At 33.3% G+C, this 21663-nt stretch overlaps 1 protein-coding gene across 1 annotated transcript; it reads right to left on the bottom strand.

Annotated features, from left to right (window-relative positions):
- Nucleotides 1–21070: 21070 nt before the first annotated feature.
- LOC140038489 (uncharacterized) lies at nt 21071–21634 on the bottom strand. The gene has a single exon (XM_072083861.1). It carries the CDS (start codon nt 21632–21634, stop codon nt 21071–21073), a length of 564 nt encoding a protein of 187 aa, XP_071939962.1.
- Nucleotides 21635–21663: the final 29 nt, after the last annotated feature.

The raw sequence follows: 21663 nt of genomic DNA, 5'->3' as shown, positions 1-21663 counted from the left end.
TATACACTCTATAGAAAAATGCTAATATCAACTATACTAAAGTTTGTAAAATATATTCCAACTCATGTAACTACTTTTTGTTGCGCTATATCTAATCTCCCTTTTACAAATATACATAGTCAAGTAATTAAAACCTAACATGATGTACAGTTTTGTAAACTGATTCTACCTCATCGATGACCCCGTGTAAGGTACTCATAGACAAACAAGTATTACTCGTACAAGTAAAATTATATATCCGTTATAGGGAGATGCCCAAGTTGATCAAAGGGCCAATAACCATTCCAAATTTATGTGTACCATTGCATTACCTTTCATAGATATACACAGTCAAGTAACTAACATTTAACATAATGTATATTTTAGTAAACTGATTGTACTTCATAGATCACCCCGTATAAGGTGCTTATAGGCCAATAAGTATTAGTCATACAAATAAAATTACACAACCACTGCAGCCTGCAAAGAGATACACAAGTGGGTCAAAATACTAATAACCATTTCAAATGTATGCATACCACTGCACTATGCATATGGTTGCGATGACTAATTGCAAGATGCATGTGGATAAATAATTGCATGTTCAACAATTTCTATGCATCATAGTTGGTCAGTAACACAGTGTATATTATTTGAACCAGATTGTACATTCACTAATTATATAGATATATATATATACATGCTACTTATAGAAGTAAACTACCTATCTACAAAATATTTAATGCATTCTCATAAGCACTAATAATCAATTTAATAGATGATTAGAACAAATAACCATCTAGTAAAAACTTTGATATAATGTTATTGATTAATAACATACCATACATTCTGATAAACAAGGTATACATCACACACCTTATCTAGACAAAATCCTACAAGTTAGCAAAAGTTATGCCATACTTTAAAAGCAATTACAAGGAGCCAAATTTATACATGTACAGTCATATCAATAAATTGTAACTTTTAACTCACTTTCTGTATAGTCATACAAACACAAGAATTGCATAATACATAACTCTTGCTTTATAACATAGTTTTTCTAACTATACTTAACATTTTTCCCTAGTTGTGTGAACCTTAAACTCCTTTATCAATCTAATAACTTGGTTATTTTAAGAGTTATTAATCGACCTATGAATAACCAAAATTAAGGATAAGGGTTAGTAGAATTACCTTCATCTACCTCTACCATTGTTTTTCAACCTTACTTCGCCATCCGGGATAGTGGTGTATTTACTCAGTTCTATTTTGCTACCCAATATTTGCTTCATGATCGAAATTGCGAGGCGTCAATACCCTTGCATCTGTGTTCTTTACCCTTAATCATCAACAAATCTCCTATGTAATGATGAAACACTACTATAGCTTGCTTCTTTAGTTTGAATAGCCCGTATCCATCAAGCACATATCCCTCACAACACGTTACTCCTCCAGCTTCAACAAAGAGGAAGAAGGTTATCTTTCAGTAATTTTCTCATCCCCAACTAGAGAGAGAAATTAGTTTCCTTGAAGGTAATATAATGTTAAATTTTCAATTCCCGGTTAGAAAGATAAAGTTGTTTTCTTCAACATTGTGTTGAATAATGACTTTCCCAATTTTAACTTGAAGCTAACTATCAAATTCAAAATTTCATTTCAAAATTCAAAATTTTGAAAGTTTCGTTTAGTTTAACCTAATCGTTAAGATAAGGAAACTCAAATTTTTTTTTTTAGATTTTACTAATTAGAACAATAACATTTTTGCTTCTCTTGTGGTCCGTGGCTGCGTAGCTCTTTTTCAGCCACTTATTGAGGCTTATGAGGAGACCGTTCAGGGACGGTCCTTCTGATGACTGTCCCTGCCCCATATGCCTGGCAGGTAAGTTGATAACCATCCCTGAACGGTCCCCTCACAATCCCAAGCAAAAGGACTAGAAATAATCATGTCGACCAATTTTGGGAAGGCGGAAAAATGACGTCACATAAATTAGTAATGAAAAAAAGAAATTGATGCTTCTGACGGACCTCGTCATGAAGCATTAGCTCCGTTCCACAAAATCCCGCGTAAATGAATTGTCAAACAAAAAGGTCATTTGCTTTCCTTCCACAATAATTGCTAATTTTCATTCGTCTATAACACTTAAAAACGAAAGCAAACAGAGAATACAAGAAAGTGGCTGGAGGCAGAACAAGAAAGTGATTAGAGGCAGATTAGGGATATGGGAAAGCAAGGGAAATACAATTGCGCTGAGGTATATTACAGCAAGAAAAAGGAAGAAGTAGCGACAGAAGAGCAGAGTTTCGCATCTGGAGAAGAGATAAAGTAGGAAACACCTAGGTAACAAAATAACAATGGTATCACATAACTTTCGAAATTTGATAAGGTCGTGGAGCGATGTGAGTAGTTGTCATTGTTGGACAATGTTATAAATAAATAGGTTAATTGATCTTTAATGATTTTGGTAGAATAGACTGTTCATTAGTCTCGAGTAGAAGAAGGTAGGTATTTTGGTGGCCAACATAGGGGAGAATAGGTGAGGAAAACAGAGTGTGCCAAGTGTTTGTAAAATCGTGTGAAATAGACATGGTTTTAATATCATTACATTAGTGAAGAACTAATTTACAACACCATAGCAGTTTTACTCCATGGTCATTATTTATTTAGATAAAATAATACTTCTCCAACATGATGTCAAGGAACATTGAATTGTAACAAATTTGTTTCACTAGGTAAGTCTAGCTAAATAATATGTACATAGCATAACACATATATCTACAATCTACACTCATATCAAATTTAAAAGAAATCCTCTTTAATTAATTCACTGCTATTGTATGAATAGGTACCAAATTTCTAACATAAGGTAGCAATCAACAATGTTTAATTAATAAAGTGTATAGTTCCCTCCCCTCTTGTGTCCATTATTCCTTTTTTCATTTCTTGCTCCAATGTAATTCTCTACGTATATAAATGCCAAACCATGTTAGAATCCACTTAATTATAGATACATAAGAGTATTTCTTAACTATCAGCAGTTTATCTCAAAAAATATTTACTATCAAGAAATATAGCTACCCACAATTACTCAGAGAAATACATGAGTGTATTTTCCAAGCGTCAGTAGTTTATCTCAAAAAGTATTTGTGATCAAGAAGTACAGCTAGCCACAATCACTCGGATATCTTGTAATCTTGAAGGAATCCCTCTTTGTTGTACTCCCTATTTCATTCGTGTAATTTACAATGATTCAATTTGCTTATCTTTATCTTTGTATGTGTCAGTCTACTGTGATCAAGAAGTACAGCTAGCCACAATCACTCAGATACCTTGTAATCTTGAAGGAATGCCTCTTTGTTGTACTCCCTATTTCATTTGTGTAATTTACAATGACTCAATTTGATTATCTTTATCTTTGTATGTGTCAGTCTACTATGATGTGAGCACCCATACACAGTTGGTAATACAGTCTAAATTGTACGGTGTCACTACTATCCTACAACAAGAATAAAAAAAAAAACAACAATTACCTTCATACTCTCCCTGTTATTTTATATGCTTATAAACTTCTTAAGTTATTTAATTCGTTTATTAAGTCAAATTTACAAACACTTGGGGTGCATAAGTTTCCTGTGCATACCTCCCCAAGCTGGCTCTTAGTTTATCTAACTTGTGTTACCCACAGTTTCTTGTTGAGGAGTTTTCGTCAGAATTTGAATTTCATTATTCATGTCACACCATCTTAAACACATTGTACAAACAAAACCATGCAAGTAAGTTCATTCTCCTTCAGTCACAAAACAAGCCAAATATTGTGATGAGTTTGCAATATTCTTACCTATGGGATTTAGTCCAATTCAATTGAGTGTATTTTTACTTCAGATCTCACCAACTTTCACCATTTTGTAGCTTTTATGAAAAATTCTTGTCCCTCTAGCAGTTACTTCTTGTGTTCCTTCGGTACATTGACTGGTGACACTATATTTCTGCAACACTTCTTCCAAAAACCTCTCGTCTGAAACCATTTTACAACACTATCACAATCTGAATCCATTGTTACGATTTATTCACATAAAATAATACTTCTCTAACATGATGTCAAGGCACACTGAATTGCAACCAATTTCTTTCACTAGATAAGTTCAGCAAAATAATATGTACATAGCGTAACGCATATATCTACAATCTGCACTTTTACTAATCAAGTTTAATAGAAATTCTCTTTAATTAATTCACTACTATTGCACGAATATATATCAAATTTCTAACATGAAGTAGAAACCAGCAATATTTAATTAATAAAGTGTGCAGTTCCCTTCCCCTTGTACCCACTATTCCTTTTATTTACTATTTTCCCCTCAAATGTGATTCTCTACGTATATAGATGCCAAACCATATTAGAACCCACTTAATTGGAGATACATAGGTGTATTTATTAACTATCGGACACAGGGCAAGGACGGTTGCCAGTCCAGCCATTCTTGAACAATGTAACTTCTTTTGAATATTTTAAAATTCTATGTAAATTTCTTATACATTCTTACAATAGAGGTGTGATATTGTGTTACTGTTTATCTGGATCCCATATGTACTAATTCATCTCTGTTGTTAAATTTTACAAGTAGTTCATATAAACTTACACATTGTTCAAAAAATATTATATCATTCCGAACAGTTATTACTGGCAACCGTCCAGGCACTGCATTCTCAACTATCAGCAGTTTATCTTAAAATATATTTGATATCAAGAAGTATAGTTAGCCATAATCACTCAAATATCTTATAATTTTGGAAGAATCCTTCTTTAGAGATACATGAAAGTATTTCTCAACTATCAGTAATTTATCTAAAAAAAAATTGCTATAAAAAAGTATAACTAACCACAATCACTCAGATATCTTGTAATCCTGGTAGAATTTTGTTGTACTTCTTATTTCATTTGTGTAATTTACAATGACTCACTTTACTTATTTTTTATCTTTGTATGTGTCTGTTCACTATGATGTGAACGCCCATCCATAGCCAATAATACATTCTAAACTGTATGGTATCACTGCTATCCTACAACAAGAATGAAAAAAGCAAGTAATGATTACCTTTATACTCTTCTTGTTATTTTATATGCCGATAAACTTTCCAAGTCATTTAATTCGTCTACTAAGTCAAATTTACAAACACTTGGCACACATAAGTTCCTTATGCATACCTCCCCTAAATTGGCTCTTACTATATCTATATACCTTTGGTGACAAATCATTAGATGTAATTCAGGACATGGTTCAGTGACATTACCTTCATCGAATTGGGGCATTATGTTTCACCAACATCAGATGGCACAGTTGATGTTACTTAGTTGTTCGACAAAACTGAAAATTGTTGTAAATGTATTTCTTCTATTCCCTTCTACTTTGTTGCCTGCCCTGGAAAGGATACAGAGAAATTGTCCTAACAATTTTTAACCCCATTCAATTGTTGTATTCCCTCCCAAAAAGCAAAGACATCCATTGCTGAATTCCTTCTAGTGATTGAAAAAAAAAAGAAAGAAAAAGAAAAAAGGAGAGCCCAGATTTTAAGTCCAATACTGGGGCAATTTTTGGGAAGAAATGCGATCTTAAATGCGTTGTCCTTAAAAAAATTTATTTCTTTTGGCTATCATTATCAAATCACATTACAAGTTCATAAAGTCCATTACTGACTTATCTTTCATGACAATTTGAAATGAAGATTTTGCCTCTAAGGAACCTACCAATCATTCATGATCATAAGACCATAACCTGTTTTCATATGTTTAACTATCGTTTCTATCCATACATTATAAGCCTATAGAGATTATATGTTAACTGAGTCTTCTCAATAAATAAGAGTGATAAACTATTTGCTTTCACCAAGATGTGATATTCAATTTGAAAAAAGAAAAAGAAAAAGAAAGATCCCGACCTATCATTTCTCCTTGAGCCACCTCAAAATTCTGAATAATACCCATTTGATTGGTCCCAAAAGATGAGCTAACAAGAAGGGGACCCTTTTCCCTCAACACCGATACCAAAATGAGGAAGAGATCTTTTAAAATTTTACCTTATTTTGAGAGATTTATCATGGAATCATCTATGTGAATTTGGATATGACATTTAAAGTCTTCATTTGAAAAATGTAGTTTCTATCCGCATTGCATGTGATTTCTTTGCAACTAAAATAAGCCCAAATTGGGGCAAATTTTTTGTAATATATTTGCCAGATTTTGTCAAATAAGTTCAAATTGAAGCAAAATTTTTATAATATATTTGTAGGGTATGTCCAAGGTCAAGTATATTTTTCAAATTCTTGATAAGTCAACACTTTGTATGAATCTTAATTGTTATATCATTTTTCAAAAAAAAAAAAGAATTTTGAAAAATTCAAATGCTTTGAAAAATTTCCCGTGTACAGGTATTTATGGTTAAGATTGAGAAAAAGACGTAAGTCAGAATCTTGCAAATTTGGAAGTCAATCACAAATAAAAAAGGGAACAATAATACTACATTGCAAAGTGGATGATCGGCTATTTATTCAGAAGGAGTACATAATTCAGCAACCAAAAAAAAAGAAAAAAAAAGATTAAAAGAAAAAAGGGAAGAAGAAAAAAAATTGGCCCCTACACTGAGGCAAAGTTTTGAAAAATTATGAGTTCAGAAATTATTTTAAGACCAATTTAACGGCAGGTTTGGGTCGTGTCCCACTGACCATTTTATCATGTTGGATGTAGAATTTTGGCAGGCTTGGATTGTGTCCCACTGACCATCTTATCCTATTGGATTTGAAATCTTGACAGGCTTGGGTTGTGTCCCATTGACCATTTTATCATGTTGGATTTGAAATTTCGGCAGGCTTGGATTGTGTCCTATTGACCGTCTTATCCTGTTGAATTTGGTACAGGTTTGGGTAGTGTTCCACTGACCATTTTATCTTGTTGGATTTGGTATCTCGGCAGGTTTAGGATGTGTCCCACTAACCGTCTTATCCTGTTGAATTTGGTATAGGCTTGGGTAGTGTCCCACTGACCATTTTATCATGTTAGATGTTGAATTTGGTATCTCGACAGACTTGGATTGTGTCCCACTGATTGTCTTATCTTGTTGGATTTGAAATTTTGGCAGGATTGGGTTGTATCTCACTGGCCGTCTTATTCTATTGAATTTGATACAGGCTTGGGTAGTGTTCCACTGACCATTTTATTTTGTTGGATTTGGTATCTCGACAGGTTTGGATTGTGTCCCACTGACCGTCTTATCCTGTTGAATTTGGTATAGGTTTGAGTAGTGTCCCACTGACCATTTTATCATGTTAGATGTTAAATTTGGTATCTTGACAGGCTTGGATTATGTCACACTGACCGTCTTATCCTGTTGGATTTGGAATCTCGGTAGGCCTGGGTTGTGTCCCACTAACCGTCTTATCCTGTTGAATTTGGTACAAGCTTAGGTAATGCCCCATTGACCGTTTTATCATGTTCGATTCGAAATTTTGGCAGGCCTGGATTGTGTCCCACTGACCGTCTTATCCTGTTGAATTTGGTACAAACTTGGGTAGTGTCCCACTGACCGTTTTATCATGTTGAATTTGGTACAGATTTGGGTAGTGTCCCACTGACTATTTTATCCTGTTGGATGTGAAATTTCGACAGGCTTGTGTTGTGTCCCACTGACCATCTTATTCTATTGAATTTGATACAGACTTGGGTTGTGTCCCACTGACCGTCTTATCCTATTAAATTTGGTATAGGCTTGGATAGTATCCCACTGACCATTTTATCATGTTGGATTTGAAATTTTGGCAAGTTTGGATTGTGTCCCACTGACCGTGTTATCCTGTTGGATTTGGAACCTCGGCAGGCTTGGATTGTATCCCACTGACCGTCTTATCCTGTTGAATTTGGTACAGACTTGGGTAGTGTCCCACTGACCGTTTTATCATGTTGGATTTGAAATCTTGACAAGTTTGGGTTGTGTCCCACTGACCGTCTTATCCTGTTGGTGAGTCTCAGCGTCTACCGTGCACCCTTCTATCTCTCTTCTTGACAATTTAATTCCATGTTGGTGAGTCTCAGCGTCCACCGCGCACCCTTCTACCAATTTTTTGTTGGAGTGTAATCGCGTCTCTCCGCGCATCTTTTCAATTTCCTGTTAGTTAGTCTCAGTATCCACCACGCACCCTTCTATCTCTCTTCTTGACAATTTAATTTCCTGTTGGTGAGTCTCAGCATCTACCGCGTACCCTTCTACCACCATTCTTGACAAATTTAATTTTCTGTAGGAGTTTAATCTCGTCCCTCCGCGCATCTTTTCAATTGCCTGTTAGTGAGTCTCAGCGTCCACCGCGTACCCTTCTACCACCATTCTCGACATATTTAATTTTCTGTTGGAGCGTAATCGCGTCCCTCCGCGTATCTTTTCGATTTTCTGTTGGTGAGTCTCAGCGTCCACCGCCTATCCTTTTATCTCCCTTCTTGACAGCTTAATTTCCTGTTTGTGAGTCACAGCATCCATCGCGTACCCTTCCATCCTCCTTCTTGACAATTTAATTTTTTGTTGGAGCGTAACTGCGTTCCTCCACGCATCTTTTTCAACAAATCAAATTTAATTTCCTGTTGGAGCGTAATCGCATCCCTCCGTGCATCTTTTTCTAAAAAAAAAATCAAATCAAATTTAATTTCCTACTGATGAGTTTCAGCGTTCACCGCGTACCCTTCTACCTCCTTTCTCGACAATCGCATTTAATTGCCTGTTGGAGCATGACCGCGTCCCTTCTCGCATCTTTTTCTATTTATGACTTTACTGTTTTGATTAATAATTGTGTTTTCTCAGGTATCTTGTGTTTCGTGTTTAGAAGTTCTAAGAGTTCTGACTTCTTCGATTTTGAAAAGATCACAGATGGTCAATACACTTGTTTCATTGTAGTTCACCGATATTCGAACTACGTTTGACTTGATTCCTATGGTGGGATACGTAGGCAACTATATATGAGTTTGGTCACGTCTTTTGTAACATTATTGCATTATTTTGTTTAATAATTTCAGCCAAGTGTTGGCTTGTTTATTTTAACTCAGATGCAGTTAGAAGAGACAGGTAAGCAGTTTGGTGTCTACGTTTTTGTCTTGAGTTTCTTTGAAACTCTAGACAAATAGGGGCAAGCTCTAAATACCAAAATTTTGTCAATTTTTAATTTTTCTTGATTATTTTTTATTTAATGAATTATTTATTTTCTTACATTTTAATGTGCATTTTTCTCATTTTTACAGGTTTGTTTTGGAAAAAAAAAAGAAGAAGAAAATAAAAACAAAAAAATTGATTTTTGTCAAAATAAAAAATAAAAAATAATAAAAAAAAAAAGAAAAAAGAAAAGAAAGTGGAGACAAGGTCATCATGATGCCACTACAAAATCACCTTTTGACCAAACCACATGGGAGGCAACGGAATAAAAACCAAAGAAATGCTCTAATTTTGCATGTGGAGTCCTTGGTGGAGCAACGGACAGAGAAAAACGGAAAGAGTTTTTTTTTTTGCAGAAGAGGTCCTGGCTCCTCATTCACGGACTCTCGGACCTCGGCTGAGGCAGAAGCAGAAAACAGAGAAGAAAGAAAAAACACTTGGCCCTGACTCTCTCAATTCTCTCTGGCTGGAGCTCCCAACGGAAAAAGGCCTCGGGTGCAGAAGGGAAAAAGAAAAAAAATCTCTCGGTTCTCTCTCTCAGATTCTCCCTCTCATTTTTAGCAAACACTCACTCTTAGGTTTTCTCTTGGACAGGGCAAGGCCAATAAAAACGGTTGAAGGCTCGTAATTTCATCAAATTTTAGTCAAGAGACTACAATCTTCATTGAGGTATTTATTCTTTTTCTTTTTTTTTCAGCTTTTTCCTTTCTTTAATTTATTAAAGTAAATACATGTTTTGATGCTTGTTTGTCCCTTGGTTTCGTTTGTTGTTGTTGCTACTGATGTTGTGGAAGTTTTGGAGAAGCCATGAATAAACATTAAGAAAAAAAATGATTTCTGTGAATGCATGGTAATTATTTGAAAAAATGCCAAAAAAAAGGAATTTTAGGGGGCTGTTTTGCCTTATTTTATTCCTTTTATGTTGTTTTCTTGTCAAATTAAAATCATAGTTATATTGATGAAGTTGTAAGGAATGTTGTAGTATAATTTTTATGATTTTTAGTAGTGATTATAGTGTCTTAAAAAATAATAAAAAATCGGATTGTTTTGGCAATTTCGCCACTTTTGATTCTTTTTTTTGTAAAAACTAAGTTCAAAAATGGGATCAACACGAAAAATTTAGTTGGGATGTCTATTTTGGTGAAATTTGATAATCGGAAAAATCGCCGGTGATCAGCAACCAAAGGCACCGTTAGCGGTAGCCATTACCGCCAACAGAATGTTGTAGGAGAAAGTTGCAGAAAATGATTTCGAAAGCTTTGCATGATAATATTAAAAATTTGCAGTTTAGCCCCAATTTTCAAATAATTACATTATGGCCCAAAAGCTTTTGTAATTGAACCAGTTATGTCCCTATTTAGTTTTCATCTTCTTTTCATATTTTAAGTGCATTTCTAAGCATGTTGTTTCAGTGATTTGAGGTATAATTAAACCTTAATTTGTTTTAGTGAATTTGTTATCCTAATGGATTTTAATGAAATAGTTTTTGGGCTGAGGTTTGTTTGGTTGGGTTTTGGTATAAAATCTGGTTTATTTTGTTGAGTTTTAGGAAGTGGGTCTTGGCTTATTTTTATGGATTTTAGCATGGGTTTGGGAATTGAAACCCACTCTTTTTCATTGGGTTTGTTGGGTAAAAGAGCTAGGCTCAGCCCGCTCTTCTCCTTTGGGTTTTGGTTGGGCTAGGGAGTTTTCAGCCCAAATAAATAAATAAAATGGCCCAAGTGGCGTGTTGGATTAGGAAGACCAGAAATGAATTTGCTATTTGGTCCCTGTACTTTTGCTTTATTATATTATGACCCTAAATACTTTAGATTTATTTCAATTAGGTTCTTAATTAATTTCAAATAGATCCCTAGACTTTATTTGCCTTTAATTTGGACCCTAAATTTTTATAGTAATTATAATTTGACCCCAAAACTTTATTAATCTTTGCAATTAGATCCCTAACAGATTTGATTTCTTAAATAGAAGTTGCTTTTCTTCTTAGATTATTAATTATATTTCATTTGAATACTTCAATTGATAGATTTCATGTTATTTTCATTTTTTATGATTTATTTGTTAATTAAATTGGTGCCTTGATGATTCTGTTAATTTTGGAATTAAATAGGGCAAATGCCATTCCCCATTAGCTACTACGTCAAGGGAGATATCTTTTTGTGTCATTTTAAATTCTCCTATGTGCTCCTATGTGATTTTATGTGTGTAATTGCATGTTTTTTATTGTTTTTATTTTATTTTATTTAGTTATTCATTTTATTTGTTTTTAATTTTGTATATTTACTTTAATTTAATTTTTATTATTTGAGAGGCATTCAAATGCCAAATTATAATAGTTTGGTTATTATTTTCATTCTTTACCCCTTTAGATTGTAGTTAGGGCCCTCAAATGTAATAGTTAGGTCTTTATTCGCTTTTATTTGTTTGTGTTTGCATGCCTGTGTGTTTATGTATTTACTCGCTTTATTAGGATCTTTGCATCTAGATATCATGCTTACGTGTTATGTGCTACGTGCTCTTATGTATTTATTTGTTTTAATTTATACTTTATTTGTTTTACTATATATTATTAATGCATGACGTCACTACACTAGTCCAATGCTAATTGTGACTTCTCCCTCCGTTTATTTGCTAGTCCAACGCTAGTGAGGATTTTTAGAAATGGGCTAGTCTAATGCTAGACCCTTAGATCGTTCCTGCATTAGATTCAGTATTGTGTGGCATTCATTATATTTTCATGCATATTTTTTAGGATTTTTTCTTATTTGCATGATATTTTCTATTATATTATCATCTACCTGTTACCCTCTATATGTGTTAATCATGTCATTTAGAATTGCATTTCATTTAAACTAGTTCATTTGCTTGTCTATGTTAGGAAAATTAGTCTTTGAACATGGAAAATGGGTGATTATAACTTTTTAGTTTAAATACCCATTAATCCCTGTGTAATAAAATTATGTCACGAGTTTTTACCTCTCGTACCCATTATGCTGCATTTCCTTTTCTTTTGATCACTTATATCTATGTATATAATTTAATTTTTTTTCTTTTCTTTTAATTTCATCATTTGCATACTCGTGACCTTTTCAAGAAATTATTTTGGCCTTCGCAACTAATGCGATTGGTTTCAATTAAACTCTTGAATGGATATTTTGCTCCTCTCGACATTTGTATTTGCATCCACGTAGGAAACATCTAAATGTGATAAATTTAAGGGTTAGATTAAGAAAAATTTGACTAAACCATGCAACTAACTTAGACTAGGTTGAAAGGGTGCCTTAAATTTGAGTTAATCAAACCTTTGCCTTCCCTTTCTTCAACCGTGACTCCCGAACTCATTTTCTCTTGTTTTCAAAGACTTGGAGGTGTCGAAAATGGTTTTATTTTATTTTATTTAAAAACACTTTTGTGTGACTTGGTACACTCGAACTCAATACCAAGAGGCAACTCTTCTTTTCTTAAAAATCCTTTTAGACTAAATTTTGGACCAAATTGTCACTTTTTTTGAAGTCTCATTCTAGGTCCTATTTTACTTATTTTAAAATAAAATCACATCTTTTTATAAATACTTTATTTATTTTTTCCATCGCAAAAAATGGGGCGCGACAGATTTAATCGATAATAGTATTTGAATAAATTACCTTTTACCCTACTATAGTTTGATATTTTACCATATAACTCTCCTATAGTTTAAAACCTACAAACCTCCTTATAATTTGGGATAATGTGTCACTTTTAGCTTTTTTCGTTAAAACTAACGGCCAATAGTAAAAAAGTCAAAATTAAGCTAATAAATTAACAAATTTACCCTTCCATTATTTCTTTTTTTTTTGCTCCAAACTAAAAATAGATAAATAAAAAATAGAAAATATCATTAAAAGTTTGGTTTAAAAACCTATAATGATATTTATAGTAAAAAAAGATTTAGTATTTTTTGTTTCTTATTTATTTGTTTTATATTTCCCTCGTCTTTTTTGTTTCTTATTTATTTTTTTTATTTCCATTCTATTTTTTTTGTATTTGGAGAAAATTAAGATTTTCTAGACCAAAATATAGATTTTCAAAATCATCTCTTCTCTATACACACACAGAGAGAGAGAGAGAGAGAGAGAGAGAGAGAGAGAGAGAGAGAGAGAGAGGGGTGGGGGAGGGAGAAGGAAAAAAAGAAAAAAGGAAAAAAAAGTAGTGAAAGGGTGAATTTTTCGATTTATTAGTTTGACTTTAACTTTTCACTATTGATCGTTAATTTTAACGGAAAACTAATGGTGACACTGTTACCCAAACAATGAGAGAGTTATTTTGAAGGGGGGGGTTAGGTGGTAAATCATCAAACCATAGGAGAGCAAACGATAATTTACCCTATTTATTCTTAACATAGTCAAGCTTTATCAAAGTAAATCTGATAATGAGCCGAGTTTTATCGAGTTTAAGTTTTTACAATATCAAGTCCAAATTCAAGCCTAATCGAGATTGAATCATATAGAATAAACATTCTTTGTGAACAAGTATTGAAAAATAACAAAAATATTTGTTCCATGGGTCAAATTGAGCTCAATGATCATTCAATTTAGTATTTTGCTCGAGTTGAATTTGACTTGAATGTCTTTCAAATTTTGTCTCAAACTTTATTAACGCTGATTTAAGTAAAACTGTTGACCTACTTACAAGTAATTTGATTCACTCACTCCCATCTCATTAGCAAGCCCCGTTTTACAGGGGAGGGACATTGCCCGAAATTTATTGCTAATGAAATTTTTTTTGGAGATGAACATAATAATTGACATCCATAAAAATACAAGATTGAAATTATTTATAACGTCTAAATAAAGGAAGACCTAATCTATCATACTTTAACTGTCCCCCGCCTTCTCAAGGGACCTCCGCAAAGGAAATATGAATAAATGAACAAGAATTAGCAACCCCCAATATTTGGCACTAATAAAATAGGATAGTATCTGCAGAGGCCCCGTCCTGGGCCTAGACACGTGGCAGCCCAGGAAGGACCGAGCTGGGCCTGGACCCCAGACCCCTAACAACCGTCCTGGGTCGCACCGCCACTAGGACTCCAGGAGTGCCAGGGAACAATCCCGTAGAGGTCGAAGGAAATCCCCCTCGGCGCGGGATTGAGGCTATACCGGGCAAGTCCCGAAACGTACGGAGGTCGGACTCTCGAGCTAGTATAAATGGTAATGCACACCCACTACACAAGGTACGCTCACTATTGGCAAATTACTCTCGACTGCTTACTTCCCGTGAACTTCACTCACCGGAAAGCTAACTTGATCGTCGGAGTGCCCTCGGGGACGACCTCGGGGCCCCCTTGTGAGATCACTCTCTTATCTGTCTTGCAGGCTTGGAGCGAGCTCTTCCCGTTAGCACGCCGAGCTCATTAGTTCAGTTCGGTCCGGGGAAGCTCCGCGCTTCTTCAGTATCCTTTACCAAAAATAAAAATAGGGTAGTATCATATGGCCCTAGTGACAAAGTAACTTTTCTACTTTACAATTAAAACTTTCGCGATGGATTTGTTTGTACAGTAAAATTATTCCAAATAATATTTCGCTTGCATCATAAACACATTTTTCAACCCACCTTTTTATATTCCCAGCAACCTTTTTATCTCACATACATCACATCACATCACAAAAAATGTTACAGTAATTATTTCAAATAATACTCTATCTAAACAAACCTTTAACCAACCAAACTCTTGCTGTTTGAAGAGAAGTGAAAAATATATATACATATGGCTAACCAACCAAACCAGCTACACTCTCTAAAAAGCAAGAAGTTTGGTACGCTTTGGGAAAGGAATGCCCATGATTGGTCATTGGATAGGACTCAAAGAAGTTTGCGGGTGCCGACTCTTTTATGAAAGGCCGGTAATTTGTTTAATAGGAAATGAGCACTTCAACAGAGATGCTTGTGCACATTTGAAAGGTGTTAATAAGGTCAGCTGTCACTCAAGAAAAGGAGACTTTTCTTTGACGCGTTGGTTCTTTGGGTCCTTTTTAGCTGGATCTCTTCATCTCTTTTGGCATTGTTTGGTGCGTTGGAAGGATGTAGGAACAGGAACAGCCGATGTTGTCTTACTGTCTGGCATTTTTGCAGCAATTTATCCGTGAATGCATGTGAAATTGTAAAGAAATGGTTATTCCCAAAATAAAAAAAATACTTTTTTCTTTTTCTTTTCTTAGCACATTATTTTCATAAGAAATGCTGCATATTTTGAACTTTTACGATCATCAGTTTCAATTTGTCTACATGTTTTTGCATAATAGTAGAATAGATATAAATAGTAAGATAACTACGTATAAATTACCATTTATCGAAAGTTATGCCTATAGTCAATTTCACTTGCGCAATTCTAAATTAAACCCTTTTGGTCTATCACTTGCATGATGCAATTGCTCTAACAATCGCAGAGAGTCCTGTCCTTAGTGTTGCATAAATCAACCGAAATCCCAGTATCATAAAGCAAGAACTTGGGTTGGAGTCTAATAACAATCTTATTATAAGTAAAAACAGAGCAAGCTTTGATCTAATGGTCTCCCCTATTTTTTGTAAATTTTGTTGTGCTTATTCTCTCTTTTCAGGCTATAGCTTCCAAACTTAACCACTAAAACAAAATGTCTTACCAACGATTGATTGACTAAGTAATTGCATATCTATTTTGTAAAGCTATAATAACATGATTCTCCATGTACTTTCAACTAACATAAATAATTTTTGGTTGAATAAAATAATTTCATGTAATTTTAACATACCAAAATAAAAATCTTCAAGTGCAGACGCATTAATTTGCCACCATTGCTGGATTTTTTTGGGTAAATTTTGAGTAAACGCTATGTGTAGAAAGATTATAATTTAAAGGTATAGATACAATTTGATGCAAATTAATTACACAATTGTTTTAACTTTCCATTGAGACGTATAATGTCAGAAGCTGTATAAGCAAATTTTGGTGATAGATCATATAAAAATATAAAAACATAAATTAGTAGTGGACTAGAAGAGTTGAAAAAGAAATGGTTAAAAAGGGGGAAAATTCACTTAAAATACACACCTTATTTGAAGCATTTAAAATATTTTCTCTTGGATCGACATCATATTTGATTTTTGAGTAGGTCAAATAGCGCGCTTTGCGTGTAACAGTAAAAAGTGTAATTATTATTTTTAGGGAAGGGCTATTGGGAATTGAGTTAAAATGATTGGATTCTATTGTTCTACAACAAGTGACTTTTAAGAGCAATAATTTCCAAAACATGCATGACAAGATCATACCAGAAGGGCCGAACAAAGGGTTAGCACGTAATCACGTAATTATTACATACCCCTTTGGCTAATTAGGTTTATGACAAAATCATTTACCGCTATTATTAACTTGTTTATCTTCTTATCTGGACGTGTTAATTTTCCCATTCAACTAACCGTAGTTTCGTTTGGATTGAGGAATTTCATAAAGGAAATTTTAGTGATAGATCATATAAGAATTTAAAAACAAATTAGTAGGAGGCTAGAAAAATTAAAAAGAAATGGTTCAAAAAGGGGGAAATTCACTTAAAATACATACCTTATTTGAAGCATTTAGAATATTTCTCTTGAAAAGACATCATATTTGATTTTTTAGTGGGTCCAATATCTTCTATAGTTGTGGACAATTATGATTATGCGAATGATTGTGAGAAGGGATAAAAAAAAAATTAAATTTTAGAGAAGGGCCATTGTGAGTTGATTTGAAAATATTGAATTCTGCTATTATACATTTACTAACTAACACCAATCAAATGAATTAAAAGAGCAATAATTTCCAAACATGCATGACAAGATAATGCAAGGTGGACCGAGCAAAGGGTTAGTAGGTAACCGCGTCTCTACCCCTATAATTAACTTGCTTATCTTCTTGTGTCGACGTGTTAGTACAATTCCCCACTCAACTTAAAGTGACTAAAATAAATTAACTGGATAAGTTTGTAATTTTGAAAATAATGAATTTTTTTTGGAAGAGTAATAGGTGCATTTGATAAAATTAAAGTTTGTAAAACTAAAATCTAAAATTTGAAATCTGAACGCTAAAATCTGTTAAATTATCAAATTATTAAATACTAAATCTGATACATTTGAATGTATATCACATTAAATGATAAGTAAATAACTTATCATTTATTTTTTAAAATAAGTTTTGCCTAGAAAATATAGTATCATTTTATTAATTCTGATGTTCTACTTTTTATTATCAAATGCGTTTGACTATGTTAAAATCTGAATCTATTAAATTTAAATATCGAAATGAATTATCAAATAGAGGCTTTTTATGAATTTTTGGAATTTGGAAGTATGTAGTAATGAGTTTTACGGAGACTTTGCTCTAAGTGAGATATCAAGATTTCTAGCTTCTGTTGACTTGGTAATGTGTAGAATTATTTGGTTTGAGTAGGTCAAATATGTTGAATTGCAAAAAAATTAAAAAAGGACGATCAATATGAACATTCTATTCAGAATTGATTGATGAAAATTTATCATAAGGGGAATCTTGTAAATCTATTATGTCGTGGAAATACAAGCAATTTGGCCCTTACTCTACTCTCGGATCTAAGACAAATATAAAGGGGAAAAGAAGCTTTACTGCTTTCTTCGTAGAGGTTAGCGAGATCCTTAGTCTTTTTTTTTTTTTTTTTTTGTGAAGACTCAAGAAATCTAATCTTTTTATGTCTTACTTATTTCTTTAGTAAAATTATCCCAATAAGATTAAAGCCTAATAAGTAATTAACTAATTCATTATTCATTTCGCCAATATCCTTTTTGTTTGTGGTTTCGCTAGTATCATTTCTTTACTATATTGATAGTTTGTATAGGACAGATCTAGCAAATGTCCATCCTTTGAGGGCTCCAATTTTGCATAAATTAATATTAATTTTATTTTTGTTTCATTATATTTTACTATTCTTGTAAATTAAGAAGAAACACAAATACAAGGTAAGAATTCAAAACGGAGACAGTTTGACAGCCTTGTTCCATTACTGTTATTATTATTTTTATTTTTTTGGTAAGAAAATAAAAAGGCAACAATTAGTTTCTTTTTTAATTTAAATCTAGAACTTCTAATTTTTGAGATTTCAAATTAGCTATGATACTAAAACCTTCTCGGTAGGCAACACTAGTTTAAGTTTAGAACGAGGCAAAATTAATCAACAAGAAGTTTGGAAATAGGAGTGGGTTTACAAGGAGAACAAAATGAAATCATCTTCAGCTTAGCACCCAATCAGGACACCCTTAGTTCACATTTTCACTACTGTTTAGTATCATGCTCGGTATTGGATACACATCCTCCCATGGCTTAATTTGCCATGCTTAACCACATTGTGGATGGCTTTTATACAATTAAAAGTTAAAAAAAAACATTGAAGTTGTACACCTTGAGTTTTCCTAATTTTGTTGAGATCCAATTCTCATATAGTTAAAGTAAAAAATGCATCTAATTAATGGCAATAATAATTACATTAATTTCATTTCTTTTGAGTTTATATTTGACAATTTTCTGAGAATTATTTTGAGTTTATCAACACTTCAACTTGGAGTTTCCCTCAAGCACGTAGATAGGGTTGTATAGTATGTAGAGCCTTTCTATTCCTCAATTAAGTGGAATCAATATCACGTTAACATCATAAAGAAAGTGACTAATAAACAAATTGTGTGGTGATGATGAAGCCTTATCCACTCTTTTGAATTTAAGTGGGGAAGAAGTTGTGACATCTGAATTCTGCTATATCATGATCAAATTTTTGGACCCATATCCTAGTGCACAGAAAATTAGGTTGATGCTGGCCAGAAAGTCCAAAGAATTCGACAGCTAAAAGAAGCAAATTTGAAATTTAGTTCCAAGGAAGATCCCACAAGGACTGTGACATGGGACTATGGTTCCATGTGGTTGACTTAAGTTTTCATTTTCTCAGTCATAAGTTGTGTGCATGTTCCTGTTTTCTAGATTCAAGTCACTGCACCGAATTGAGTACGTTGCCAATTTTCAATCTAATGTTTCCATCCAAAGATGTAATATATATTACTATCCTTGATTTCCTTTTCTTCTGTGACTGAAAAAGTAAAAAAATGGGTAAGAGTTAGGAAGAACGGTCAGTATAAGTCAATGACTAGTGGTTTTATTGAGCCTCTAGTCACATTCTTTTCTATCATAAATGATGAAATTGATCGTTATAACAATCATCTAGCAAATTAACGCGTTCAGCAGATGGGGCAAGTGCATGCAATTGTGTTGTTGATGGGTCGTACGCGAGTCGAGCCGCTCGCGAGTTGATCGAGTCAAAGTTTAACTCAAGTTTGATCAACATCGAATTCGATTTGAGTTCAAACTAATCAAATCGAACTCGAGTTCAAAGATAGTCCATTCGTTAGTTCGCAAACCGACTCAATTATATATATATATATATATATGTATATATTATTTTAATAGTGAAATTATATATTTTTAATATTTGTGAAGAAAAATATTATTTTATTTATTTTTAAAATAAAATAATAATTTTTTTAACCTTGAGCTTGAACTTGAACTTAGTAAAATTAAATTAAGACTTAGCACGATTAGGACAAAACTCGACTCGACTTGTTATATTATTATTCGATTAGGACAAAACTCGACTCGACTTGTTATATTATTATTCTTGACTTTCTTTTATTTTTGTGGCTGAAAAAATTGAAAATTTGGGTAAGAGTTAGGAAGAGCGGTCAGTATAAGTTAATGACTAGTGGTTTTATTGGGTTACTAGTCACATTCGTGTCTATCATAAAGGATGAAATTGACTATTATAACAATCAACCAGCAAACTAACCTTGTTCAGCAAATGGGGCAAGTGCATGCAATTGTGCTGTTGGCGATTTTGTACTATATTGTGTTTCTCATATGGTTTATTCTGCATTTGTATCACCTAATTGTACCCATATATTTTGTTAATGTACACCAATTTTGTAAGAAATACAAGAGTTTAAAAGTGTACACTTAATGTTTTAAGAAGTCCAATAATTGAACTAAATTGTGCCAAATCATAATTGTACAAGCTCAAAGTGCAGGGACCTTGAACACTTTTTATTGCAACTAATCTACAAGCCCTACTAGAAACTGCAGAATTCAAACCATGAACTGAGAGAAAAGTTGCAGGGAGTTCTAGACTCGAACTTTAATTAAACAAAGAGTTACAAGGACGTCGTTATCTAATACCTAGACACCGCCGCAATATTTCTAATTTGGTTAATTTTCAAACTAGATAAACTTGTTGGTTCCAGCTTTGACAAAGTGGATCTTGGCAATAAAACCCTCGTCACTCCAAGATATCAAAACTTTTGGAGATAGAGAATTTCGTCAATAATTATTTGTTTTAATTACTACTATCATTTATGTCAATTTATTCATTTTCTAGATTCTTTTCACTAGTTTCTCCTTTCTTCTTCCTTGCTTTCTTGATTTTGATAGACAAAATAAGTGGGATTGTGAAATGAATTATGATGATCAACTATTACTACACCATAGCACTCAATGGGACAGTCGGTGGTTTCAACCACCATCTGTATGGCAAAGACAGTGCCATGTGCAAAGGCTTAAAGTCAAAATCACAGATTATATGCATATCCAACACCGTCTGGGAAATTGGATAATTATTTTTGTTGTCACACATTAGAAGATCACAACCAATATCTTGTTATCAAAAGCACTTCTAATGTATCTCTCTCCTGGACGAATGTTATGCACAGGGACGGAGCCAGAAATTTATTTTTGGGGGGGCTGAAGTGTATTAAAAATTTTTTTTTGTGACGAAATAAATATATTTAATAAGTAAAATTTAGAATCAATAATTATAAAAATAATAAAAACATATAATTATACATACCCAAAAATTTGTTATTGATTAACACTTGAAGTATTGGTAGTTGTTGCACTCGAATAACGAAGAGGAGGCAATTGCATTCTGCGAGTCTTCATCCGTTGAAAACGTTGCAATATTTGCTCATTTTCAATTGTTGCAAAAATATCCTTCTCGATGTATACAACCAGACAGTCATTCATCCACTCGTCTCCCATTTTGTTGCGCAAATCAGTCTTGACAATATTCATTGCAGAAAATACTCTTTCAACAGAAGCAGTCGCAACTGGTAGAACTAATGCCAACTGGATCAGACGATAAACAAATGGAAAAACTGTATTTTTACCAGTTTTAACCATTTGTTGAGCAAGACTTCCCAAATCTCCAACTTCTGAAAATTGAGGATCGCGTTGCACATTATAAATATAATTTCGAAGTTGAGACTCAAGATATAAATAATCGTTACTTGAGAAGTCTTCAGGATATAAATCAGCAAGACGGAGTAGTTTCTGCACATTGAATTGAGAGAAAGAACTTTTTGGATCAAGACATGCTATGCAACTAAGCAATTCCGTGCTAACTTCCGAGAAACGATTATTCATCTCTTGTATAATTAAATCAATAACCTGAC

This window comes from Coffea arabica, chromosome 3e (genome assembly GCF_036785885.1).
Source record: "Coffea arabica cultivar ET-39 chromosome 3e, Coffea Arabica ET-39 HiFi, whole genome shotgun sequence".
Classification (NCBI taxonomy): Eukaryota; Viridiplantae; Streptophyta; class Magnoliopsida; order Gentianales; family Rubiaceae; genus Coffea; species Coffea arabica.
Note: the sequence above shows the minus strand (reverse complement) of the source record. Positions and strands in the feature narration are given on the sequence as shown.